Raw genomic sequence first — 26,487 nt, 5'->3', positions numbered from 1 at the left:
ATCCCGCGTTCGCTTTTAGTATCACAGTAATACTGCGTAGATCACACAAGCTTGGTTCGAAGTATGCCGGCCGGTGAATTTTGAATATAAAGCAAATGAGACGCTACTCGTGCGTTTTAAACGGCTACTATAACTTGTAGCTACTCCACCAGGCAGTAATGGCTTTGCCTGAGGGGAAACGGATCGTTTGTGGACAGATAAAATTTCTGGCGATGCGGAGGGGATCCGATATATATCTTGAAGTTTGAGATATCTTTCAAGATCAATATTCGAGGTATGTATCCTGCAAAGTGAACCCAGCGGAGAAACAGTTTTAATGTGCCATATATGCAGTTCTTAATCGGTAGCGTCCATGCTGCGCATCATCTGTACGCATCATTGCTTGTTTAATTCCCAAAGCATCAATTGCATCACTATGTTAAAAATCGCGTCGATTTCCAAAAATGTATGTATCTCACACGCAAATCGATGCCAGGAGGGTTTCCCTCCTTATTTTTAATTTACAGTCACTTTTAGAGCAGAGGGTATCAATCGTCGAAAGTCCTCCAGTCGTTTCATTATCGGGTTAATCACAATCCTTATTCCGCCCGGCGTACGTATGCATCTTCAGCAAATCAATCCCATTGACACTATTACTACGGAGTATACTGTACCGATTTTTTCAACTGCCAAAGTCAGTGGGCGATACTACGGTCTAGGCAAATAGTGATATTGTGGTTGATTAGTTAAAGGCGGCTTTATTTTCTATATTCATGGAAGGTTGTCAAAAGAGAGTAAAAACAGACAGCACTGTAGGCAACCAGGCTGGTGATGTGAGGGAGAGTAGCAGGAATGGATGTCACGTGACTCTGGGGAGCCGTCCTGATCGGGTTAGGCGTAATCAGGCTCACCCTCCACCTAACTCACCAAGTTCTCGGACTCTGCCCTCTCGCTGCACAACCCAGGGACACTTCATCCAAATCTCTCTATCCCACTCACCCTTTCCGAGCCCTTCCAAAACTCCAAATCCAGTCGTGATTGGAGCTCTCTATCCGTCCTCAATACGTTTCAATTCCTACGGTCCAGCTCTGCTGGATCTGGCAATCTCCCACAAAAGAAACCGATCAAATTCTGTCGAACGGCCGTAGATCAAATGATCGCGTCTCCTAGATGACATTCCGTCCCCCTTCCCCTTCCGCCCAGTCATCGATTGCTTCTGGCACCGAGAAGTCTTCCTCTGTGAGGTCCTCGAGATCCCAACACTCAGTCTGGGGTGCTCCGAGCTCACTATCGGGTCAACGTCGCGGCTTGACTCCGCTTTCGACTACCAACATATCGTCTTCGACCGCCCCCTCTCTTTCATCTCCCTTTTCAGGTATCCTTAATTCGAGCATTCGCTCCACTCGGAAACCTCCATCTCCAGCTACTACACCGTCAGCCTTCAACTTCCAACATCCTGGCTCGCAGCCACTGTCGCATACCGCACATTCCCTGTCTTCTCCCCCAAAGTCGAGAGCTATCACACCCTCTGCGGGCGCTCATCTGGCTAACTCTGCCGGTAACGCGTTAGGAGGAGGAAGCGGGGGAGGCGGTGGATTAGGCTCTTCTAGAAGTGTTAACTTCTCTCCGCTGCTTTCTGGCCCAACTGTGAACTCTCCAACTGGGTTTGCATCAGACAAACCAGGCTCTGCCGTGAGCTCGAGCCAATCATCTCTGACGAAAATATCTATCGCTCAAGTCTTTCTACTTCTGGATTCCATTACAGAAAAAGAAGGAAAGGAAAAGTGGGAAGTGAAAGCGGCGCAAATCTATAAAGTGAGTCACGACACTCATACTGCTCTCCTCAGAAAGTGACTAATTTTTATTGCTTGTTTTCTAGCTTGTCGAATCCAACGGTATGGAGGTTTTTTCAAAATACTTCCGCCGCCTTCTCACAGGCAACGCACCCCAAATTTTCCCTGGAATCAATAAGGTCGTTGAAAATGCGGGGAATTATCCACTTCTCGTCCAGGAGATGCAGAAGGTATCTCAAGACTTAGATCAAGCACAGAAGATTGCAGAGACCATCGATACCTCAGAAGGTGATATCTTCCGTGATTTCGATCTGTCAACCTTCCTTGATCATTTCAAGCTTGATGCAATCGTCAAAGTGTCACTTGCTTTAGCTTTCAAGTTTGCAAGCAGGTCAGATTTGCGGGCAAAAGGTAAATGACTATACTTGTGCGATTTCATTTATCTGGCTAACAACTTGACAGCGGATGCTATTCTGACCAACACCGTTCCTCATTTTCTACACAGCTTGCTGAACCCAACTGAAACCACGAAGGATTTCAGCGCCGCATATATCGGCCTTACCATTGAACGATTCATCTTGTTTCCTCCACGAAACTTCGACGACGAAGTGAAAAGCAGACTCGTTCAGGCAGCAACTATGCGCTACCGGAATCAAGGCATTGAGCTTCCCTTCGACGTGTTCAACGCACTACAAATGTTTGACCTTGGCAGCTCCCGAATGGCTGTTATTCGGCAGCTACATTCCAGAGGACCCAAAGCAACAGCCTCTACGGAAGCCGTCAACGAAGTTATGGCATCTTGTGGATCTGAGAGCTGGGGCGAAGAACATGTTGGAAATGCTTTGGTATTCATGCTTCTGTCACAATATGGCCAATCCTATTCCTTGGAGAATTTCCTGCAAGCGGTCAAATCGCATTTCTCCGACAAAGCTATCAACTGGTCGCAGGTCTTCCGTGTCTTTGACCGCGAGTCCTTGAGAATCACGCCTGGACAATTTACCAAGCTTTATTCTGCACTGCTAAGCATCGCAGGCGCTGACACTGGTCTTGATATCCAAAAGTTATGGGGTGGCGACTGGAAGAACAGGCAAACCCAGATCTCATTCCTCACGGCTTACCTCAATTCTCGTATTGATCCATCTCAAATTCCCAATTTTCGTGCCTCCTTTCCTCAGGACTTGTTTGATGATGCTCCCGATGCAGTACGGATGCAGGCAGAGCTCGCTGTAAAGTCACCGATTCGGTCTGTCGATGCCATCAAGGCTATCTTTGACCTGGCCTTGTTTTCTCAAGCATCTTGGAATTCCCCAGAGAGCGCACCATTGATCAAGATCGTCCTATCCCAAGACTTGCCAGTGTTTTTGCTCTCCTCCCTAGCTGTTCCTCAACCGTGGACGGCTATCCAACAAAGTCTAGTGTTGCGTACGTTAGCCTTTTTCATCCTCAGACAAGAGGAGGGCTATCAACTTGCTTTGTACGGTGTATGGAAGCAAGACCGGCAATGGCTCGCAGAGCAACTTTTCACCATGTTCACACAAGATCCGACTTCAACCGCGGCTATCTACGAAAATGCCGTCGAATACGGCTGGCTAGAGTATCTTTTGAGTTTTGCAAATGGCCTTGCCCTCGACCTTGCCTCCCTAGCCCACCGCAAGGGGGATTTTGATCTTGAAGCGTGGGTAAGAAGCGCTGCTCAAAAAGGACCTATGGATATGGGTAGTTTACTATCCAAATTTCTTCGCATCAAGGCCGAAGATGAACTTCAAGCGCACCGACCAGAGCAAGCTGCTCCACAGATGGTTAGCCTTGCTGTGAAGACGGTTTATACATTACTCACAATATTGGAAGAGTATGTTGGAGACCGCGAGAACTTGACGCCTGTTCAACGTATTTGTGTTCAGACCTATCCCCGGCTTATCAATTACGGAGAAGGTTTTGATGATATCATTGATGCCAATGGCGAGAAAAGCAACGCCATCCCTAAAGCTATTGATGAAAAAATGCAGGAACTGTTTGGCAGGATGTACCACGAGGAGCTTTCGCTTCGAGAGATGCTTGAACTCATGCGACGATACAAGACATCAAGGGATCCAGCAGAGCAGGACCTTTTCACGTGTATGGTTCACGGCCTGATCGATGAGTACCACTGTTACCACGAATATCCGTTGGAAGCTTTGACGAAGACTGCAGTCATGTTTGGAGGAATTATCAACTTCCGGCTGATTGACGGCATTCCTCTCAAGGTTGGACTGGGCATGATTCTAGAGGCTGTTCGTGATCATCAGCCACATGATCCCATGTACAAGTTCGGTGTGGAGGCGATCGAACAACTAGTGAGTCGATTGCCAGAATGGGTCGGATTCTGCCACCTCCTTCTACAGATCCCAAGTCTTCATGGCACCCCGATATCGCAAAAAGCCGAGGAAGTGTTGATGGAGCAAGGCCATCAACCGACAAATGAGACCGGCCCAGCCAGAGCCAACGGCGAGGGCACCGCGAATGGTAACCTGGAAGATAACGATTCCTCTCTCGTGTTCCGCTCGCTGCATGTCGGCCCACCATTGCGCCCTGAACTTTACGAAGACCCTGACGAGGAAGTTCAGGACAAGATCTTGTTCGTATTGAATAACGTCTCAGAACAAAACATTGAAGACAAGCTGCGTGACTTGAGAGACGTGCTAAGAGATGAACATTACCAATGGTTTGCTTCGTATCTTGTTGAACAACGTGCGAAGCTACAGCCGAACTTTCAACAGCTGTACCTTGATCTTCTGGAACTTATCGGCAATCGAACGCTATGGGCAGAAGTCCTCCGTGAAACCTATGTCAGCTCCATACGTTTGTTGAATGCAGAAACCACTGTGAACTCGTCAACGGAACGTAGCCATCTGAAGAATCTGGGTGCTTGGTTAGGTTTATTGACTATTGCCAAAGACAAGCCTATCAAACACAAGAACATTTACTTCAAAGAATTGCTCATTGAAGGCTACGACAACCAGCGGCTTATGGTGGTTATCCCCTTCACTTGCAAGGTGCTACTTCAGGCCGTCAAATCAACAGTCTTTAAGCCACCAAATCCATGGCTAATGGATATCATTGGCCTCTTGATAGAGCTATATCACTATGCTGAGCTGAAGCTTAATCTCAAGTTTGAGATTGAAGTTCTTTGCAAAGACCTTGATTTAGACCATAAGTCTATTGAACCTGCCTCTGACATCCGGGATCGCTCACAACAGGGCGAAGAAGTTGTCTCCACAGCTAACATACCAGAGGGATTAGAAGTGTTCGAAGACATGACTTTGGGTGGCATAAACCCAGCTATTAGAACCGAGAGATTGTCCCCTGCCGCAATTTTGTCAAGCCTTCCCAGCCTGGACAAAATATTGGTATTTCCGTCTTCTGCAAGTAGTATGGTCGATCCAGGCATCCTACGCCAGATTGTGCATACTGCCGTTGAGCGTGCTATTGCTGAAATTATTACACCAGTTGTTGAACGTTCAATCGCTATCGCCTCGATATCAACGGTTCAGCTCATCTCAAAGGACTACGCAATGGAGCCAGATGAAGAGAAGGTACGACATGCCGCGAGAACAATGGTTCGACAGCTCGCAGGTAGCCTGGCTCTCGTAACATGCAAAGAACCCCTCAAAATGAGCATGACGAACTACATCCGGATGATTCAGCAGGAATATTCTGAACAGCCCATGCCTGAAGGTCTCATTTTGATGTGTGTTAATGATAATCTTGATGCTGCCTGCGGCATCGTCGAGAAGGCTGCTGAAGAAAAGTCCGTACCTGAGATCGAAAAGATAATTGAACCACAGTTAGAGGCACGCCGTCGTCACAGAGCCGCCAGACCCAATGAGCCTTTCATTGATCCATCCTCAATGAATCGATGGGGAATGCTTATCCCTGAGCCCTACCGACAGATTCCTGGTGGATTGAACAAAGAGCAATTGGCAATTTACGAGGACTTTGCTCGGCAAACTAGAGGACCAGCTTCGAGCCATCTGCAGAACGCATCGACCGATTCTGGACGACAGTTGCCTGATGTTCTTCAGGAATCTTACCCAGCAATCCCCAACCTCTCTACTCCCGCAGAGCCACCTGCAGTACCTCATCAAGCAACACAGGCTCAACAAGACGGTCGCCTACCACAACCCTCTGCAGTTGGCGCGCAATCTCAATTGAATGGCTTCCTTGACAGTCAGAATCCCCGTGAAAAAGTGGAGATTCTCATCACGGGTCTCCAACAGGATGCCCGAAGCGCTTCAGAAGAACATATCAAGGACTTGGGCCGAGACAGTGCTGTCATTCAAGATTATAACCAAATCCTGCGCACGATTATAACCTCTCCCAATGGTGAAGATTTCGCCAGATTGACATGTCTGAAGATTTGCACTAGCCTATATTCGCAAACAGAAAGTCCTCTAGAGATCGAGGTCCTAGTTAGCTTGCTTGCCAAAATATGTGACATGTCCTCGATTGTGGCAAGATACACCTGGGCAATTCTCTCTGACGTCGATGACGAGCACATGTTCAACGTTCCAATTACCGTTGCTCTTATCGATGCCGGACTACTTGATCTCCGACGTGTGGATATGTTGCTTAACAAGCTGATTCTTCAGAAGAATAACAGCGCCTTGGATCTTTTGGCGAGCTTGATGGACCGTGTGCTATTCAATGATGAACCATCAGCTTTAAGATCAGACTTCTCCGGCAGTCTTGAAGCAATGAACCAATGGCTTGTCGAAGAACCAAACCTTGCGGTCGCTGTTGACATCATTCGCAAGCTACGTGAGTCTGGGGTATCAGAAGTTGTGAACCCTTATTTAAGCGACAAGGCGAGAGCCAAGCGTGACCAAATGGAGTATATCTTCAGCGAGTGGATTGGTGTCTATAAATTCGCTGGTGCCACAGATCGCACTTTCCAGTCATTCCTCAAGGATTTACATAATAGACAGGTGATGAACAGCCAAGAAGACTCAGCCTTGTTCTTCAGATTAAGCGTGGACATCTCGGTTGCGATGTTTGAACACGAGTCTCAAAACCCCAACGGCAGTCTTGACGAGGCATTCCTATATATCGACGCTCTTGCCAAACTGGTTATACTTCTTGTCAAGTTCCAGGGCGAGACCACCGGTGCGGTCAAGGGTTCCAAGCCGGCCTATCTTGATTCGGTTCTGTCTTTGTTGGTGCTGGTTCTTAATCATCATCAAGTCATGCGGGGCGATGCTTTCAACCAGCGAGTCTTCTTCAGACTGTTTTCAAGCATTCTTTGCGAGTACTCTCTCTCTGGTCTTCATATGAGCGACCAGCATCAGGAAATGATGTTCGCATTCGCCTGCAGATTTCTGTCTCTCCAGCCTAAGTATGTACCAACCTTTGTGTATGGTTGGTTGTCTCTAGTCTCCCACCGTGTGTTCATGTCAGGGATGTTGAACATGCGTGATGAAGCTGTTAGTATCCCTCGCTCTCTACAACTCGGATTACAACCACTAACAATATTCTAGGGCTGGGCACCATACTGCGAAATTATGCAGGTCCTCCTATCCTATATGGGCGAACAGTTGAAGCCAGGAAACGTATCCTACGTTGCTAAGGATCTCTACAAGGGAGTGCTGAGAATTCTCCTCATTCTACACCACGACTTCCCAGAATTCGTTGCAGAAAACCACTTCCAATTCTGCAACGTGATTCCCGCCCACTGCGCGCAGTTGCGCAACCTCATTCTCAGCGCTTACCCATCGTCTTTCCACAAGCTTCCGGATCCCTTCCGTGAAGGATTGAAATTGGATCGCCTTCAGGAAATGCGAGAAGCCCCGAAGATCACAGGCGACATCATTACTCCCCTGCAACAGGCGAATCTCAAGAGCATTCTCGACACAGCATTCCAGAGCAATTCAATCGACGATAATGCTATCCAAGCAATCTGCGATGCTCTGTACAAACCAGCTGATAAGGACACTGGTCTCTTTTTGACCCCCATCCACGTTGATGTTGTTCTGATCAACGCATTGGTCCTTTACATCGGTGAACAGGCTGTAGCATCTGGTGGACTCAAAGGTAACACACGTGCTGCCTTTGAGGAATCGCCTCATTCAATGCTACTTGACAAGCTAGCCAAGGTCCTTAGCCCAGAGGCTCGTTACTACTTGCTAAGCGCGATGGCAAACCAACTTCGATACCCCAATAGCCACACTTATTACTTCAGCTTCGCCATTCTTCAGCTGTTCGGGATCGACTACGCTGAACAACAGGAGTCTGATATTCGTCAGCAAATTATCCGTGTCTTGCTGGAACGGCTTATTGTCCACCGACCCCACCCTTGGGGTCTGATAATTACTCTTCAGGAGCTGCTCCAGAACCGCAGCTACACATTCTTCAGACTGCCCTTCATACAGGCAGCACCAGAGGTGAGTTGTTTTCAAAATTTGATATTTACTTATGGATCATGTTCTAACAGTTTCCAGATTGGTCGTCTCTTTGACGCTCTTCTTCAACATATTCAGCAGCAGAGCCCTCGCGTTCTGTCTTAATTCGTTTAATACCGTACATGACCTCATCTTTTGGGAAGTTGATGACTGGTTCACGAATCTCATATCATTTATTTTCCACGGCGTTTAGTGGGAAAAGGGTTTCATTCTTCTTGCGTCTGATTTACTACTCATGTTTTTTCCTCCCTTCTCATCTGTTCATTTCATGGCGAATGGGGTCTTCATTTAACGTGGAAACGTCCTCTGGCAAAAGAAAAAGAACACCAATACAACACGATGCAACTTGCAATGAATGGATCGGGTGTTTTGACTTGAATTTTTTCTTTCATGTGACTTAGGTTGTCTTTTGATCATTGGGGTCTCTATAGATGGGGCCTGTCCTGGGAGATTGTGCTGTGTAGAATTTGCATGGGCGTCGTCTCTTATTTTACATGTATTATAGTTAATAAGAATTTCTTGACTTTGATAGTTCATATACTTAATGATACATTCTTAGAAGGTATTCTGCACAGTCTTTTTTGGAAACATTGTAACGGTTTAGTAGAAAGTCGAGTTGTTGCATGTGATCGCTCTTCTTGGTTTAGTCTTGTTTTTCTCAGTGACATCACCCATTCTTTACGCGCTGTCAGACCTAAACCACTCCAAACCCTCGAAATTGTCTTCGGATGAAATGATAGATAACAATGAGTGGCAAGGGGAATTATTCCGATGAAGAAGACGAATATGAAGAGGGGGAATCCGTAATATGGAGAATTGCGGTGCGTCGTATTCCTCTAAAGTTGACTCCCAAGAACAAGCAAAACTGACCAGTGAGAACAGAGAATCGTCTTTACTCCCTTTCGTGCTTTTTTCTCCAAAGAAGCTCAAAAGACATATTTAGGAGCTATCCTCCTTGTTGGCACATCTATTGCATTGTTTTGCGTTGCCGCAGTGGCTTATTGGGTGTTTTATCTCAATTATGTCCCTCAGATTGGGCTGAAGCGTGCTGTCCATCTCCAGTTCGGGTAAGCCGATTGACCATTCTTTGATATTCGGCATACTAATTGAGAAAGCGATGAACACCCCTGGGGAGTTACTAGTCTTGGATCAGATCTCGCATTTCTCCAACATTACGACGTGAGCGTGTCATTGTGGCTGCCCCGGACTCCAGCGAATCTTGTTACGGGTAACTTCATGCTTGACCTCGCATTACATTCTCCTCCTCAAACCTCTATCATGGACACAAATACTTCTACAACGCTGATCGCGCATTCAAGACGACCGGCAATTCTAACATATACCTCTTCATTGGTGGATACAGCGCATACAATTTCTTGTCTGCCACTCTACTTGATTGGTTGGAAGCGTGAGGCAGAGACCCTGGAAGTCCCTATGTTTGAGGATCTCGAGTTTGCGCGTGGCTGGAGGAATGTGCCATCTAGTCTGAGGCTGGAAATTCAGAGCCGTGAGCAGATGCAAATATACGGTGTGGAGGTCAGATTTAGAGCTAAGTTTAGAGGGTTGAGGTTCGTTATTACCTTCCTATAAATTTGTGCGCTCATGTGCTTACTTGCGAGCAGATGGTTAATGTACAGGTGGAGACTCCTGTCATTCTTTGCTTTCACATCGATGTTCTGGTCCGTCTCTATGATATCGAGCAGTATTGTATGGCTACTAGTCTCACACTATCTGGGCTCGACAGCACATGATGTCCAGCAGATCAAGAAGGAAGAAGATACTGAGGATAATGACACGGATACCAAGAAGGAGTCTGGCGACTCGCGTTCAACCAGCCACAGGGACGACGATATCGTGAAGCAAGAAGAGATTGAAGAGACAGCGAATATCCCTCCACTTGGTACCCAATCTGGCAACGAAGCGGAAGACGTGGAATCAATCAGGAACATCCACGACAACGATGATTCAGGGCGGGGGACAGCATTTGTCGGCCATGATACCCTTGGCGCTCAGCGTCGAAGAAGTCGTTTGTCCGAATAAGGAACTCGTGATAGCCTTCCTTTAAACGTTCAAACATCAATCTCCACGTCCTCGGCGTCCAAAGTGATAAATTGTAAAAAGATGCCCGATGATTGGGCTTGTGTATAAGACATATTTTAAACCCGAATTCCTCACTTGTAAAGTTGCTGTGCAAGAAGTCAGAAAGAGGCGATCGATGCGGGGGGTGAGCTGCTATGTAATCTGACGTTATTTGAGAGGGGGAAATCTTCATCCCGCAATTTCTTTCCCTCGGCACGCATCTCTCGTCAAGCACATTACAGAATTCATAATGCATGTCTTAGTAAGTGACAATCACAATAGTTTCCAATGCTTCTCTCGATGCTATCTTTTACAACCAGAATGCTCTATCAATGGTCTTCGTTCGTTGTAAAATCGCTGCTAACAGATCAATTACCCCGCGGTGCAGGTAACAAACGATGACGGTCCGCCGTCTAACCAGTCCTCTCCATACATTCACTCCCTTGTCCATTCCCTCCAAAGCGCCGGTCATACAGTATCAGTAATCCTCCCCAACCAACAACGGTCATGGATTGGCAAAGCGCATATTGTCGGTGCCTCCGTGAAGCCGACGTATTTTCGCCCGGGCACTCTGCACCACGACGACGGTACCATCCACCCTCTACCCCGAGGCAGTGAAGAAGGCGACGACGAAGAAGGCGATGAATGGGTATTGATCGATTCTACACCTGCAAGCTGTGTTCAAATCGGATTGTATCACTTCTTCCAAAACCGAGGGCCAATTGATATTGTTGTCTCGGGCCCGAATTACGGCAGAAACACCACGGCAGTCTTCGCGTTGTCGAGCGGAACGATAGGAGGTGCAATGGAGGCAGCAGTCAGTGGCAAGAGGGCTATTGCTCTATCATATGCTTTCACTTCCAGACATCATGATCCGGAGGTCATTGACGAGGCGTCGAAACATTCGGTTCAATTGATAGAGTACTTACATGCCAACTGGGACGATGCGGTTGATTTATATACGGTCAATGTGCCCCTCGAGCCAGGTATCAGCAAGGCCAAAGTTGTATATACGCATATGCTTCACAACCAATGGTCGAGTGGCAGCTGCTTTGAAGCCATTGATGCGTCTGCCTCGGGCGACGAACCGGGTCTGCAGGAGCAGAACTTACGAGAAGGGAGCGAGGGTCAATTGCAGCATGGGGCTTCATCTGTCTCAAAGAAGAAAACCTCATTACAGCATAAGCACTTCAAGTGGGCTCCTAAGTTGACCGATGTCTATAAGAGCGTGGAAGAAAGCAAGGACGGAAATGATGGTTGGATAGTCAAAGAGGGAATGACGAGGTATGTCGCTCGAGATCCTCTTATTAGTTCATGTCACTAACAAACATGTTTTGCAGTGTCACTCCACTCAGGGCAAATTTTATGCATGCAACTGGCATCCAAGGGGAGATCAAGCTAGGGTAAGTGGACATTGATACAAACACAACAACAACAAGGCGAATTTGGGAGGTCCTACACATAGAGTTATAGACTTATCTCACTTGTACCATGTCTTGTCTGAAGTGATTGTATTTTTCTGATCTTATCTTCTCTAGAACCAGAAAAAATGATAACTTCGACTTTTACTGCATTCTTAATTACGAAGACAAATACGTCCAGCCTTTGCTTGAAGAACTATTCGACAACCTCGTGAGCGATAACAGCTGCAAGATCATCAAGTCTATCGCAGACCTGCCCGACCCTTCACAACCGGTGTTGCAGTATCGGGCCTACGAAGAGATTGACTTCGACCATATCATGTCACATCCGTCAACGTCCTTGACAAATTCCTTCATTATTCGCAAAGCCCTTATTAGGAAACATTACCTTTCTACTACAATTGCCAACTGGGTTTCGAAATATCCTGACAGCATCCTGAAGGAACATTTCAAACCAGCGTTTGATTTCGAGCTGGACTTTGCAGAATTTCTTGATGAAGCGTTGCTGGAGGCGTATGAGTTACGCGAGAGCTTAGATAAAAATGAATCAAGACCAGATAACGAGAAGGAATGGTGGATCTTGAAACCGGGAATGAGTGACCGTGGACAAGGTATTCGCCTTTTCAATAGTGAGGCTCAGCTTCAGGCAATATTTGAAGAGTGGGACGTCGAGGAATCAGATGAAGAAGATGAGGAGGAAGAAAATGATGAGGATGGTACACAGGATGAATCGGGCCCAAGACTCAATCCAAATAATGAACAAGGAGTTGTTACATCGCAGCTCCGACACTTCATCGCTCAACCATACATACATCCGCCTCTGCTTCTCCCTTCGGCTTCCGGGAGGAAGTTCCATATCCGCACTTATGTCCTCGCAGTAGGATCACTCAAAGTACATGTATTCAAGGAAATGCTTGCTCTTTTTGCCGAGAAGCCCTACAAGGCTCCGTGGGAAGAAGACGACGAAATTCGAGATTTGAGCAGGCATTTGACAAACACTTGCCTTCAAGAGAACGGCAACTCTACCGAAGGCACAGTAAGGCGATACTGGTCACTAGATGATGATGTCCCTGGTTTGGAGTCAGGCTGGAAAGACAGAGTATATGACCAAATATGCGCAGTCACTGGGGAGACATTTGAAGCCGCGTCCCGGGGTATGCTTGTACACTTCCAGACCTTGCCTAACGCCTTTGAACTTTTCGGTCTGGATTACCTGGTAGATTCCGCAGGAAATGCATGGCTTCTGGAGGTGAATGCTTTCCCAGATTTTGGACAAACTGGCGACGATCTCAAACACGCTGTGGTTGGACGACTGTTTGAGGCTACAATCAATGTTGCCATCAAACCGTTCTTCGCTAGTTCACCTGCAACAGACGCAGATTTGAAACTCGTCGCTGATATAGATCTCGGGCGAAAAGCATGATGAGCAGCACATCGGCGGCTCACCGAACAATGACAGGTGGCGGTCAAGGAAAAAGCAAAAGGGTTACACAGGCATAACCCTTCTGAGTCAGAGTTGAATCTCGATCCAATCCAGATTATTAGATGTACATTATCTGCAACATACAAACCCTAATCGACAGGTACCTCCATGCACATCCAGCCACACCGAGGGTCTAACAAGATGTTTTTCACACTGGCAATCCAGTCGGAGTCAGCGCTTCCTGTATAAAGAGGACCAGAGCCGCTTGAATGAAATATAAAGATAAAAATAAAAAGGTGAAAGAGCGGAGAAGACCGACACTTTGCCTCTTTGCTGAAAAGTCGCTGGGCTGGGGTGCTGCCTGCTGTCTTTCCGTTTTGGTCGAGCACAACTTCCTTCCTTACTTCGCTGCTGCGGTGTTTCTTCCCTTTTCTGGTTTATTTTCTTCAACTTCATAATCTCTTAGATTTGCGTTTCCTCATCTCAGTCACAAAGCCTAAAGTTTTTGGATCTGGCATGGTCGAGTCCTCTCCAGCATCGTGAGATCCATCTACAACATGTCGTTCCCTTCCACGACGACGGATTGGCAAGTCCGCGCAATCGAAGGCATGCAATTACTTCTCCCATTTTTGGCCGGATTATCCTATATTGTAGCAACTGCTGTTGAATGCGTCGTATCCCAAAACCGAAACTCACGGCCAGTGCGACAAGCGGTCCGCAATGCTATCCTATCTTTGATGGTAGTTGTCCTCACCTCTTACTGCATCAGCGCTGCACTGTTATGTTCTACTTTTGACGGAAGCCGGCCCATCTCCGACGATTCTCTCTTGTTCTCGCTTTGGTCAATACTGTTATGGGCTTTCTTAACTACTCAATTTGCCACCAGTAATCCTAGAGTTGGGTATCCCTTATGGAACTGTTGGGTTATTTATTTGACTGGCGAGTCAGCTCTTCTCAGTTTGCAGTTATCGGCTCATTTACCGATTCATGGGGCCATATTGGCTCTGCAAGTCGTACGTCCGGTGGCTTTGTCGATGCTCTGTGCCCTTGTCCTAGTGCAACCATTGACCAAACAGAAGACAGAGGTCTACGGACGAGACGATTATAGGGTTGAAGAAAATCGTCCCCTGCTGCATGGTTTCCAGAGTGATACATCTTATTCATCAGTCAGCAATACCGATTCAAGCAACAATGAGTCAAGTCAAGGCACGACCTCAAAGGAGATATCGACCTTATCACAGAGCTCAGAAGTACTGAAGTTTCTCGTGCCTCTGTTGTGGCCGAAGCGCCGACTCGGGCTACAATTACTGGTCATAGTCGTTGGTCTTTGCTTGATTACTGAACGTCTACTGGTGGTCTATGTTCCTATCCAGTTGGGTACAATCACCAACACTTTGACTAAAGAGAAGACCCTGCCGTGGCAGCAGATTACAACCTTTGTTTTCCTGCGACTACTTGAATCCAGCGGTGGTATTTCGGCTCTGAGAGTATACATGTGGTTACCACTAGAGCAGTACACCTACCAACGGATAACAGTGACTGGCTTCAATCACGTTATGGATCTTTCGTGCGACTTTCACGACAACAAAAGTTCGGGTTCAGTGTGGCATGCGCTCAACCGTGGAACAATCGTTCAGAACGTGGTTCGCAAGGTGTTATTTCAGTTTCTACCAACGATTTCTGACCTTTTTATCGCGGTAACTGTGCTACACGTCACATTCGGCCCATATATGGGCCTGATCACTGCGGCGATGATAGGGCTTTTCCTATGGTCCTCCAGCACCATATCGGAACTGCAAAAAGCAAACCGTACGAGATACATTGCATCGATCAAGAAGGAAGTCAATATTCGCTGTGAGGCAACAAATAACTGGCTCACTGCCACCTATTTCAACAAGATCGATTATGAAAAGCAGCGACATTCTTTCGCAGTCAATGATCGTCTCGGCTCTGAACTATCCGTCCGTCGATGGTGGCGTACGGAGAACGTTGTGCAGTCCTTGATCCTGTCGCTAGGGTTGATATGTGCTTGTTTTATAGCCATTTATCAAGTCTCCAACGGCACGAAACCGGTTGGGAGTTTTGTTATGCTGCTTGGTTATTGGGCTCAGCTCTCCAGTCCACTCGAGCTCTTCTCTAATGGGTTTACTTCCATCAAACTTGACTTGGTAGATGCTGAGGAATTTATGGGTCTCTTGAAGAAGGTACCGTCCATCACAGATAAACCCGGCGCAAGCGAGTTACGAGCTCAGACAGGCACTGTCAGCTTCAACAATGTGTCATTTTCATATGACAAGAAACGTCAGGCGCTCAATGGTGCTACATTCACAGCCCAGCCAGGGCAGACTGTGGCATTGGTTGGAGAAACAGGGAGCGGCAAGTCAACTACCTTGAAACTGTTACTTCGTCTCTATCGTCCAGATTGGGGGTCGATTGAGATCAATGGTCGGAATATATCCGATGTTTCACTTCAGAGTTTACGAGATGCTATCGGAGTTGTCCCTCAAGATCCTGTACTTTTCAACGATACTTTGTTCAACAACCTGAAATATGCAAATGAAACAGCTACTGTTGAGGACGTTCACCGTGCTTGCGCAGCGGTGAGGCTTCATGAACGATTTCTCAGCTTTCCAGACGGCTATGAAACAATTGTCGGGGAACGAGGCATCAAGCTTTCTGGAGGGGAGCTTCAGCGTGTAGCAATAGCTCGGGTACTACTCAAAGATCCCAGTTTTGTGTTTTTGGACGAAGCAACTAGCGCTGTTGATAGCGAGACCGAAGCACACATCCAATACAGCCTAGCTCAACTCACCACAGGGAGGACAACATTGGTCATAGCGCATCGTCTATCAACAGTCATAAATGCAGATCAGATACTTGTGCTCAAAGACGGAAGCATAGTTGAACGAGGGACCCATCAATGCCTCATCAAGCGAAACGGCTACTATTGCCGGCTGTGGAAGCACCAGGCTGGCTTTGATACGAAGACAAATGGGTCAGTCCTGAAGCCTGAGGCTCCAGAGTTTGTTCCTATGGGGATGAAATGAGGTGGCGTGACGGACGGAGTCATGAAGGCCAGCTTTATTTTAAAGGTGTATTGATAGATTGCAGAATGTCGATAAACTTTGTATATGTTAGATAGAGTAGTCTTATACTTGGTTGAGTCATGTACAACGACAATTATCTTTTTTGATCGCCATGACGCGCTATCAAAGCTCGCTGCTAAATTAGCGGATTACTACAAACCCTATCGCACTGTGTACACATTCGAATCATGTCTAGATACTTGTGTACATTTAATTCTCCATTAGGCAAGATAAGAAATTGTACTCACAGAATTCCAAGAAGCCACTCCAAACACTTAGTGTCACCTAAGCAAGCTTGGACGTTCGTCAAGGAAACTTTTCCTGACGACTAACCAAATCGCTGCTTAGCCAAAGCTTTTAGCCACCCCATAGTCTCCTCTTCCTTCTTCTTATACTCTGCCAACCGTTCCTCCCTCTCCGCCTTTCTCGCTCTCAAAATCTCTTCACGACGCATTTCCCTTTCATTTTTCTTTCTCGCTTCTTGCTCTTTCGCTCGTTTCAGCGCAGATAGATCATCATCACCACCACCACCCATCAATTCTGAGTCGGGCGCGTCATCCATCGTAGGAGAACCTCCTCGTCGGCCGGATGCGAATTCACGGTTTGCCGCTGCTTTTTCCCGCTTCTTCTCCATTTTGCGCTCGTGGGTTCCGGGCTCTGCGCGAGGGGCGACTTCGTCTTCGAATGCACGGAGGTGGGTTTTGTGTGATGAATTTTCTTGTTTGTATTGAGCGCGGGCGTCTAAGCGAGCTACTTCAGCATCTGCGAGAGCTTGTTCTGTTTTAATGTTAGCGGGGAAATGAAGTAGTATAGAATGTATCCACAGGGTACGTACCACGCCGAAGCTCTAGATCTTGTATATTCGGTATAGTAGGACCAAACAGAGCCCCCCTAGAGGTAACACCCCCGCTGGGTAGCCTAGGTCCATAATCCTCTTCATCGTCACCATTGTCATCGTCATTTTCTGCCATGGGGACATCGCCTTTATTGTTTCCCATGTCATCATTATCGCTGAGTTGTCCAACCTGATTCAAGCTTTTGTTCATTTCGCGATTGTGAGCAGTTCGTATATCGTTCAAACTACCCTTGGCTTTCTCAAAAGTGGCAGAGTCATACCACCCTTCGGCGAGTTCTCCACGGTTCCTGAAATGTTAGCCGATGCTATGCATCAAAATTCGTTTCTCGATGCTGGGGAAGTGACATGCTCATACTTACCATTTTTTGATAAAGCTCTTCCACCTCCCCATGACTTCCTGTGCATCCATATCCTCTATCACCAATCCCTTCTGTATATCCAGATACATCGCAAACATCGGTTCTAGTTGAGAAAGATCGCGTTTCGATAATTGCCTTGCATTGTATGGTAGAACGGGCGGTGCAGCGGATACGGGTGAAAGCTCTCTGTGCTCACGATGATGATGATGACGCCTCCGTTCCCTATGTTTGTCGCCATGCTTTGAGTCATGTGCAGGTGATCGCGAGCTTCGATGATGTCCGCGACTAGGACTACGGTCTCTGTACTGATCACGATGGCTAGAGCGGGGCCTTGAAGGCGACATAGAACGGGTGTGAGATCTATAACTGTGCTGACGCTCCGCCGTGTGCTGACGCTCCGCCGTGTGCTGTCCGGATAATTTGCGGTCCATCGAGCCTTCTTCTAACAATTTATCTCAGAGGGGACTCAGGGTTGGATCCTGTCTAACTCGAACTTTAAGACGTCCGGATAATCCTTCTGCTGCGTAGAGAGCGTTTCTCACGTCGCTTGCGTTCAAGCCGTAGTCTTCGACGACGAAGCAGGAGGAAGGTTTGAGTTGTGATTGTAGCGGCTGTAGCTGCTGCTGCTAGGGTGGACCAGTTGCGACTTGTGTCACTATCAAAGCAAGACTAGTTGCTAAGTCTACCGCTTCTTGAGACATGTTGACTGCGTCTTAATGAGACTCCATTCATTCTCCAAGCTTGAGGCCCTGCATGCCAAGCAACCCCGGAACTTTGCCTGATCTGTACTAGCCTTAATCTAGATCCGTCATTGTGGTGGCCAATCATCTTACGTACATTTAGTCACACCTGAGTTTCCTTTCTGGGAGGTCATGCTGAGCATGTCAAAGGCCTTGTAAGACATTGCAATAGCTAGAGAAATAGTGCCACGGTTATGAAATGAGGAAAAAGTAAGGTGATCTTTAAGGAGAATCCAACCTTTGCAATATGAAAAGAGAGAACCGTTCCCTATATGTAAAATACAAAGAAGAAATTATACTTATGACGCGAGCTCCGCCTAGCTTGCAGGCGCACTACTCTTTGCTTCCTCAACGGCTGCAGACGGGGCTGGCTGGGAAGATGTTTTAGATCTGTTCGCGGCAGCCATTTGCCAGGCAGGAATGGAAGCAGATTTTCCCAGCTGAGACAGAGGATTGGTTGAAGCCGGGGAACTAGAGGCTTGGCTATTGGAGGCAGCAGGAATAGAGGCGGTGTTTGTAGATGGTGTTGTTGCAGGAATACTGATTGCTGGGGATGATGCTGGCTCGGGGGTAGCAGCCGATCCCAATGGCCGCCCTGTAACGGGAGTGGTAGCGGGGCTTCCAGCGCTGAGACGATTATTCAATAGGGTTTTGAGACTTCGGAGTTCCGTGCCGAGTTCTTTGAGTCTGCTTTCATTTCCTTCCCTTGCACCTTCCAATGCTTTCGGGATACTATCCTTCAGGTTCTTAACTTCGTCGCTTATTCGGCGAGTTTCGTCATCGCGCCGCCGGGTGGAAGACTTCAATTCCGACAGCACAGTTTCAACTTCACGGAGAGCAGCATCTAGGCGTTCCGTTCTAGTTTCCTCTGCCGATTTCAAAGCTGCTGTATCCGTAGACAGCTGATCTATCAAAGCAAAAGCGCGAGCGAATTCCTCGTCAATGCTTTGCTTATCTTGTTCCAACTGTGGAGGAGTAGGAGGCGCTATTATAGGCACTACATATCTCTGTAATAGGAGTTAGAGAGGGGATAAAACAACCGAATCTGTTTGGCCATCTCACCTTAGCCAAGACATATAATCCATAACCGACCCCTCCTGTTATTGTCGCCATGATAAACCAGTCCCGCCAGTCCCTCCTAGGGACGCTGTATATGCGTTAATATATATACCACAGAGCCGCAGAAGAAGCACTGATGCTTACTCAGGAGGAGGCTGCCATTGACCATACGGACCGGGACCGTAGCCTGGCTGGGGACCTGTCGGCCGATAAATAGGCTGTTGCTGCTGAGTATATCCTACAGGTGTCGCGGTTGTCGTGGTTGTTGTTTGTACCGACTCTTCGCCTGCCCGTGCGATGGCAATATCTATTTCTTCTTGTGTGAGATTTTTTGATTGTAAGAAAGCCACTCGTTTCTCCAGCGGCGAGGATGCGACAGACGGATCCTGGAGAACTAAGTAGGGTTAGCTCGTGTCGCTGGTGGAATATATTGAATTGTGTTTTCGTTCGAACATACAAGTAATCTACATATTCAAGTTAGTTGCCTGTCAAGAAAATCGAAGCAATAAGAACAACTCACGGCCGAGGAGATGAGCTCCTCACGAGGAGCCATGTCGGCGAACGCTCAGCAATCAAACCAATGTATCTGCTGGCCACTCGATGGTGTGAGACAATTAGTCTGTTGATATAAACGGCAACTTCGCCAGTAATTAGTTTGAGCGCAAGAAAAGGAATGTTTGCTGCTTCGACGATGTCGCGTAAGTTGAGAGCGTAGTTGCCGAGCGGCGAAGATGATCATGCTGGACCTCGGAAGTGAAGTTGCGAATCATATCGCGCTAACCCATTTTCAGCGAGCCGCCCGGAGATGGCACGTGATGATTCACTTTGTTGTGGTTGCCCACCGCCTGCCGTTCCTGTCAGCTTTGCCAAGGAAACGTCCCTCCTGCCTTTTGTTTACTTTCTGTTAGAGTTGCGCATTTTTGTGTTGGGCTGCGATTACCCTCGCGATAGACATCTTCAACAACACGCGCGTACAACAGACCTCGTTTTTGGCGTACTAATTCTTGTTCAGATCGCATAGCTTGGCTCCGTACGAATTTTGCGAATTCTTCAGCACAACACGCGACCTTTCTGGTCGGGAAGGAATAGGCATCATCATGTCGCAAGATACGGGTTTGTTCAGCATCAAACGGCCTCGCGAGGTAAGAATAGCAGCCAAATAATACAATATTTCTTGCATTACTTCGTGGAATTCAGCTAACATGGCCTCGACATAGACGCTGGCCAGTGTACAGAATTTCTCCGCCTTACCTCAACCATCATCTGCGCTGAAGCGCACAAGCATGATTGGCAGTCATCAGAATCCTCCATATACTTCTCAGCATTCGCGTTCGACTTCGCTTTTCAATTCGCATGGCCGACCTCAACAACCAAATTTCCAGCGTTCATCTTCTGGTGCCAGCTTTGGCCCTGAGGCTGGTCTCTCAACTGTTAGACGATCTGTTTCCAACAACCTATTTCAGAACACGGCTGTTGGACGACTCAGCTATGCGCCCAATTCTTTTCCTACAAATAGCGCTTCACAGCAAAATCTGCAACGAAGGAGCAGCGTCTTTTCTCGTCCATCTATGGCCGGAGGGCCCATGGCACACCAATCATTCTTCACTCAGGGACCTGTTCCCGCAGGAGCTCCAAAAGATCCGCGGCCGCTCAGAGATCGATCATTTCAAGCACGAATTAGCCAAGAACTACTAGAGTATTTGACACACAACAATTTTGAGTTGGAAATGAAACACTCCTTGGGTCAGAATTCGCTAAAATCTCCAACACAAAAGGATTTCACCAACATCTTCCAATGGCTCTACCGCCGAATTGATCCGAGTTACAAGTTCCAAAAGAGCATCGAGGCTGAGGTGCCTCCTATTTTGAAACAACTACGATATCCGTACGAAAAAAATATAACCAAATCTCAAATTGCTGCAGTTGGAGGCCAGAATTGGTCAACTTTCTTAGGAATGCTTCATTGGATGATGCAACTTGCGCAAATGTTGGATCACTATTCTGTTGGCGAGTATGATGATGCATGTGCTGCAGCTGGTGTTGATATTTCAGGAGACCGAGTCATCTTCCGATTTCTTACCGGGGCCTACCATGATTGGTTACAGGGAGGCGAAGATGAAGATGACGACGTCGCTGAGAAACGATTGGTTCCGCATGTCGAAGCGATGGCAGCTGAATTTGAGCAATCGAATGAAAAATATGTTCGGGAATTGGAGGTGTTGGAGGCAGAAAATCGTGCGCTTCGAGACCAGTTGGAGGATTTGGAGAAGAACGCCCCGGATATGGTGAAGTTGGATAAAGATTTCCGGATTCTCGAAGACGACAAACGCAAATTTGAGGATTACAACTCGAATGTCCAAGGCAAAATCGACAAGTACAAAAGTCGCATCCAGTTTCTTGAAGAAGAGGTCAAGAAAACCGAAGAGGAGCTTCAAATAGCCGAAGAAGAGCGCGCAAATCTGCAGGCCAGCGTTGATAGTCAGGGGATTACGATTCAAGATATCGATCGCATGAACACTGAGCGCGAGCGCTTACAGCGAAGCCTTGAAGATACTGCGGGCCGACTAGAAGAAGCACACGCACGTGTGATGGAGAAAGAAACTGATGCCAATCAAAAGCTTGAAGACTTGGAGCAAGTAGTGAAAACTTACAACACGCTAGGTTACCAGAATAGTCTGATCCCAGAGTCTGCTGTTAATGCCAACGGCGAAGACTACGAAATTAGGCTGAACGTTAACGAAGCAAGCTTCTCTTCTTCGCAGATGGGTGGCTCGCAAAATCAAGGTTCTCCCGAAGGCTATCGTCTTCTTGCGGATGCAAATAATGGCTATCAGCCAGTCCATCTAGTGAAGCTTGATCTTCGAGGAGTTGTTCGAGCCAATCTGATCTCTCTTCGCAAGGAAATCAACGAGCGGAGGAAGAAGGCTGCGGAGAAAGATATGGCGGACCGTGACCTGCTCAACGATATCAAGGAGGCCATGGACGAGAAACGAAGTGAGATCGAGGCACTTGAGCACCGAAGACGTGCTGCGGAAGAGGAATTCGAACGCACCAAAGAGATTACAACCACGCAGAAGGTCCAGTCAGATGCTCAAATTGAGAAGATGGAAAAGGAGCTAGCAAAGATGCGTGCGTCACTTATTGAAAGCGTTCAGCTCATGGAGCAGCGAGAGATGAACACCGATGTAGAATACGAACAACTAACACTCCGCGCAAATCAACTTAGGGAGGAGCTTCATACCGGTGTTGAAAGCATGTTGAATGATATAATTCGATTCAAAGTTCACGTACAGAAAGGGTTGGAGGATTATGAGAGCTTTGTGGTGGAAGAAGTCGAACAAGAGTTGGGTGGCGAGCTACAGTCCATGGAGGACACAGAAATGCCTGAAGCACATGAGACGTGATGTCCAATATTCCATTTCGGCCACCTTTTTTCTCGATGAATGGTTTTCTCTTAGCATTGGCGCATATTGGTTATACTTTCTGGAGTTCTCGTTGGCTTGTATTCCCATATACCCTCTACAGACGCTGTGAATGAGCAATGAAATGTGAAAATGCATCATGTATACATCTTTTTTGTTTATTATTTGGCTGTTGATCAGTTTGGTCATTATACTGCAAAGTGTTACTTTAGACATACATGCTGATAGTCATGATAGTTTTCTTTCAGCTTAACAGACTACAAATGCACACTTGTCTAGAAAGTCAAAGTTACTCCAGAACAAAATCTCATCTTTTCAGTGATCTTTCATGGATGTACTCGAAGGAAATATCTTACCTCCTTCGACCACATGTATATCATTCCTTTGGACATGCTGATTGGTTGATAGTTGGGTGCTGACTAAGCAAATATTTTTGAGAAGCTCTTCTTCCCGGCATCCATCTCAAGATCATCAACCATCTTTTCCAATTGTCCCAGCAGGCTCTTTGCCTTTTATGAAGCCCTTATAGGGCTGACTCAGATCAAAATATCCGGCTTATGCTATCAGATATGACTCCGGCGTTTAGGAATCCTACTTCTCGTGTCTCGAAATTCCTCTCGCATCACAACTTAACGCCATCGGATTCCGGGTCATGAAACTTTGCCTGCGCGCTTCCCGTCCTTTCCAGCTGGGCTGCAGGTGTCATATAAATCGCTGTGATGGAATAAACTCAATAGTCGCTTCTGGAAGGCGCATTGGGCGTCCTTTCAGCCTACCAAATGTATCTTGGAGCCGAAACTTTGCAACAATTGACGAAGATCGGAAAACGACGTCGAGGACAGTCCGTTCTTTCAAAAACAGTTTTGTCAAAGCCGCACATAAGCAAAACAAGAGCAGGCTTCAGGACAGCCTGAGTCCAGCAGAATGGATACAGCAGCTCGAGAGATACCTACCCCCCGACCTACGCGAGGGAACAACGAGCGATAGTTTGAAGTCAAATGCGACGGAGAACAATGAACAATTAAGCTCTGAGGGCGAGGAAATTTCAGCCATTTTGAGTCGTGCACGTCGAACACATGACCTAGATTTGCTTGCATACCTTGGATTCACGTTACAAAGATGGCCCGCCGTCTACGCACTGATTACGAAAATGCTAGATGCGACGGACAAGCTTCAGGGAATCTCACATGCATTTGAAGGAACGCCATCCAATCTTCAATGGGAATTCATAGACGAAGATTTTGTCGTCACCGGAATCGAGAATTCTGCAACATCCATTTCTATGGGAGTTCTCACAGATGAGCCGCGTCACAGTATGGCAAGATTGGGCATCATGGGGGAAATATGGCAAAGTTTAGGCTTTATCATCTTAGCTGCTGCGAATAGGACAGCACAGGAGTCTGAGCTGGCTATGTCATATGTATATCGAACGCTTGCTCATCTTCATCAGTCTGGAAACATTCCAGACGCGATATATAAGTTTACGAATCGTACCGACAATGGAGATACTTTTCGACCGCCGGGGATGTATTTATTATCCACACATATCATGAATGTTTTGTCAGACGCAGCATGGCTGGTCCATGAGGCGGAAGTGAGGAATAAAGCAATAGCGGCCGGTGAGGATCCACCATTTCTCTCCTTCAAGATGGGTATCCGGCATTTGGGTCCTCAAATATGGCTGGAGTTTATTCTTTGGGCTTGTATTGAACAAGGTCATATTATGGAAGGCATGTGGATTCTCAAGCATTTGCGAGGCAGCAACTATGGCGCAGCATGGAAGGTTGTCTCATGGAGCTCTCTTCTTGACCATCCCCAGCTGATCAAGAATACTAATATTGACACACACGATTTTTGGCCGCATCCCGATATTCCCAGAACGTATGACGAACTTCAGAACAAGTCAGGATTTTTCCATGGCTTGGGAAGGTTTACTATCAGCGCCGAGGTCTTCAATACTCTAACGACACAAGCTGCAAGTTACGTGGATACCAATTTCAAATCTGATAAGTCGAGCGTTGAAGATTTGATTGAACAGCTTGCATCCGTGACCAAAATGACACAGTCGAGCATTGGCAAACAAGTCGCAAGCCAAAGCAATGGCAGTCGCCTCATTATTCCCGTGTTGGAATCGCAAATTTTGAGTTCAAGCATGCAACCAGAACGGCTGGATCATACTTTAAGGGCCTTGCCGCCTTCTATACCTCCTTGGAATGACGCTGTTCCAACCGACCATCAAGGACTTTCTACCTTGGCTGAACAGGATATATACAACACCTCATCTCTTTACACAGGACTGCTACAACAGAATTTGCGATTATATGCACAACATCAGCAAATTGAAAATGCAATGAACATTTTTGACTCTTTGCTTGAAATCATCGACTCTAGCAAGTTGGATCGCATACAGGAATTTTGGAGCAAAGAAAATGACAAAGACGGCGTTTCGGAACTATTATACCAAGATGAATCGCTACCCCAAACCTCTGTCACCATCGATCAATCCCCGATCCCGACATTATCCAATGGCGCTCTGGGCGATCTTCTAGACTTAGTCAGGGTTAGTAAAGCTTATGATTTTGGCAAATGGCTTCTTTTCTCCAAAGATGCGGATGGGCCTATTATTTCTTTTGCATCATACAGTGATCAGAGCTTGACTCCGTCCATTCTACGATTTGCTGCAGCGATAGGCAATCAAGAACTCGGTGATCTTGTCATTCGCCAATTACGAGAACCCATTTCACGCAACACGTACAATGCGGTAGCGAACTTCTACATCGCCTTCGAGCAATGGGAAAGGGCCGAGGATGTTTTCAAGCTCTTAATCGAATATAGAAAGAAAGCATGGGGCGAGACCACCCTCGCCACGTTGACTTCTACTATTCTGCGTCTCGAACAACGACTTTACGAGAGTCCTTGGGAGCAACACCTGGAAAAGTCTCTTGCGCGAGCCCAAACAATGTTGCGCAAGTTCCTTTTGGGATATTACAATCCCGAAAAAGTGTACAATGAGAGCGTCAATTTGTATTATAAACAGACCATTTACCGGTGGCATGGTCTACTCTCATCAATTCCCGGCGCCTTGGCCCGAGTCGCTGCCGATGTGAGACCTGTATACACAAATCCGCTAGGACGGGATAAACTTTTTTTCATCCCAAGTAGGGCATTCAATATTTTGCTTAGTGCTGTTGTCGAAACACGCGGCAGCCAAGCAGGAATGGACCTATGGAAGAGGTGGTGCATAGACATTGAGCGATCACACGCAGCCCGACTTGCCTCAGACGAGAAATATCGCTTGCAAATGAGCACCGATCCCGCAAACACGGAAAATCTCGACATCGAATACGACTGGGCATGGCACTATGAGAGGCAACGCAAAGCTGTTAACCCGAACCTGAATACATTACGAATAATCAGCAGAGCAGCCGTAAAGGAGCTGAAGGAATCTCAAGAAGCTGCGCCAGATAGAAGAGACATGTCCCCTTCGCAGCAACAGTTCAGAGAACAGGTGTACCGTGTCCTTGATTTCTGTGTCGATCGTTATCAACGGTTCAACCGGGACAAGGAGGAGATTGGCCGGGAGACGGGTGGTCATTTGAGACGAATTAGAGTGTGGCAGTCGAGGAAGAGGAAGAATATCGTTCGGTGGGTTTATGGAGATCTTGGCGAAGAGGGTAATACTGGCATAGAAGACTTGTTGGCAGAAACGGAGGATAGAGAGAAAGACGACGACGATTATTGAAGACGGGATTGTATACTATTACCTTACCCCTTGTACCATAGTATTATAGATATGTAGTCATTTTAGCATCGTTATATACCAATATCCAGCTGAA

General features: G+C 47.0%; 8 protein-coding genes across 8 annotated transcripts; 6 read left to right on the top strand and 2 right to left on the bottom strand.

Moving 5' to 3' along the window:
- Positions 1 to 1,149: 1,149 nt before the first annotated feature.
- On the top strand, positions 1,150 to 8,311 carry EYB26_000478 (uncharacterized protein; the record flags this gene model as incomplete). Its single annotated transcript, XM_054259794.1, has 5 exons — positions 1,150 to 1,794; positions 1,859 to 2,183; positions 2,235 to 7,231; positions 7,286 to 8,188; positions 8,246 to 8,311. 5 exons carry the CDS (start codon positions 1,150 to 1,152, stop codon positions 8,309 to 8,311), a joined length of 6,936 nt encoding a protein of 2,311 aa, XP_054115769.1.
- Positions 8,312 to 8,952: 641 nt separating this feature from the next.
- On the top strand, positions 8,953 to 10,246 carry EYB26_000477 (uncharacterized protein; the record flags this gene model as incomplete). The annotated part of the gene is made up of 4 exons (XM_054259793.1): positions 8,953 to 9,027; positions 9,089 to 9,273; positions 9,322 to 9,774; positions 9,829 to 10,246. The coding sequence occupies 4 exons, from the start codon at positions 8,953 to 8,955 to the stop codon at positions 10,244 to 10,246; spliced, it is 1,131 nt and encodes a 376-aa protein (XP_054115768.1).
- Positions 10,247 to 10,535: 289 nt separating this feature from the next.
- EYB26_000476 (uncharacterized protein) lies at positions 10,536 to 13,129 on the top strand (the record flags this gene model as incomplete). Its single annotated transcript, XM_054259792.1, has 4 exons — positions 10,536 to 10,547; positions 10,674 to 11,569; positions 11,626 to 11,688; positions 11,824 to 13,129. 4 exons carry the CDS (start codon positions 10,536 to 10,538, stop codon positions 13,127 to 13,129), a joined length of 2,277 nt encoding a protein of 758 aa, XP_054115767.1.
- Positions 13,130 to 13,686: 557 nt separating this feature from the next.
- EYB26_000475 (uncharacterized protein) lies at positions 13,687 to 16,176 on the top strand (the record flags this gene model as incomplete). Its single annotated transcript, XM_054259791.1, has 1 exon — positions 13,687 to 16,176. The coding sequence occupies one exon, from the start codon at positions 13,687 to 13,689 to the stop codon at positions 16,174 to 16,176; it is 2,490 nt and encodes an 829-aa protein (XP_054115766.1).
- Positions 16,177 to 16,543: 367 nt separating this feature from the next.
- On the bottom strand, positions 16,544 to 17,774 carry EYB26_000474 (uncharacterized protein; the record flags this gene model as incomplete). Its single annotated transcript, XM_054259790.1, has 3 exons — positions 16,544 to 16,992; positions 17,051 to 17,358; positions 17,431 to 17,774. 3 exons carry the CDS (start codon positions 17,772 to 17,774, stop codon positions 16,544 to 16,546), a joined length of 1,101 nt encoding a protein of 366 aa, XP_054115765.1.
- Positions 17,775 to 18,487: 713 nt separating this feature from the next.
- Positions 18,488 to 19,782, bottom strand: EYB26_000473 (uncharacterized protein; the record flags this gene model as incomplete). Its single annotated transcript, XM_054259789.1, has 5 exons — positions 18,488 to 19,177; positions 19,233 to 19,317; positions 19,374 to 19,623; positions 19,687 to 19,693; positions 19,750 to 19,782. 5 exons carry the CDS (start codon positions 19,780 to 19,782, stop codon positions 18,488 to 18,490), a joined length of 1,065 nt encoding a protein of 354 aa, XP_054115764.1.
- A 544-nt stretch (positions 19,783 to 20,326) lies between these two features.
- Positions 20,327 to 22,633, top strand: EYB26_000472 (uncharacterized protein; the record flags this gene model as incomplete). Its single annotated transcript, XM_054259788.1, has 2 exons — positions 20,327 to 20,371; positions 20,447 to 22,633. The coding sequence occupies 2 exons, from the start codon at positions 20,327 to 20,329 to the stop codon at positions 22,631 to 22,633; spliced, it is 2,232 nt and encodes a 743-aa protein (XP_054115763.1).
- A 670-nt stretch (positions 22,634 to 23,303) lies between these two features.
- On the top strand, positions 23,304 to 26,393 carry EYB26_000471 (uncharacterized protein; the record flags this gene model as incomplete). The annotated part of the gene is made up of 1 exon (XM_054259787.1): positions 23,304 to 26,393. The coding sequence occupies one exon, from the start codon at positions 23,304 to 23,306 to the stop codon at positions 26,391 to 26,393; it is 3,090 nt and encodes a 1,029-aa protein (XP_054115762.1).
- Positions 26,394 to 26,487: the final 94 nt, after the last annotated feature.

The sequence above is a fragment of the Talaromyces marneffei genome, chromosome 1 (assembly GCF_009556855.1).
Source record: "Talaromyces marneffei chromosome 1, complete sequence".
Lineage (NCBI taxonomy): Eukaryota > Fungi > Ascomycota > Eurotiomycetes > Eurotiales > Trichocomaceae > Talaromyces > Talaromyces marneffei.
Note: the sequence above shows the minus strand (reverse complement) of the source record. Positions and strands in the feature narration are given on the sequence as shown.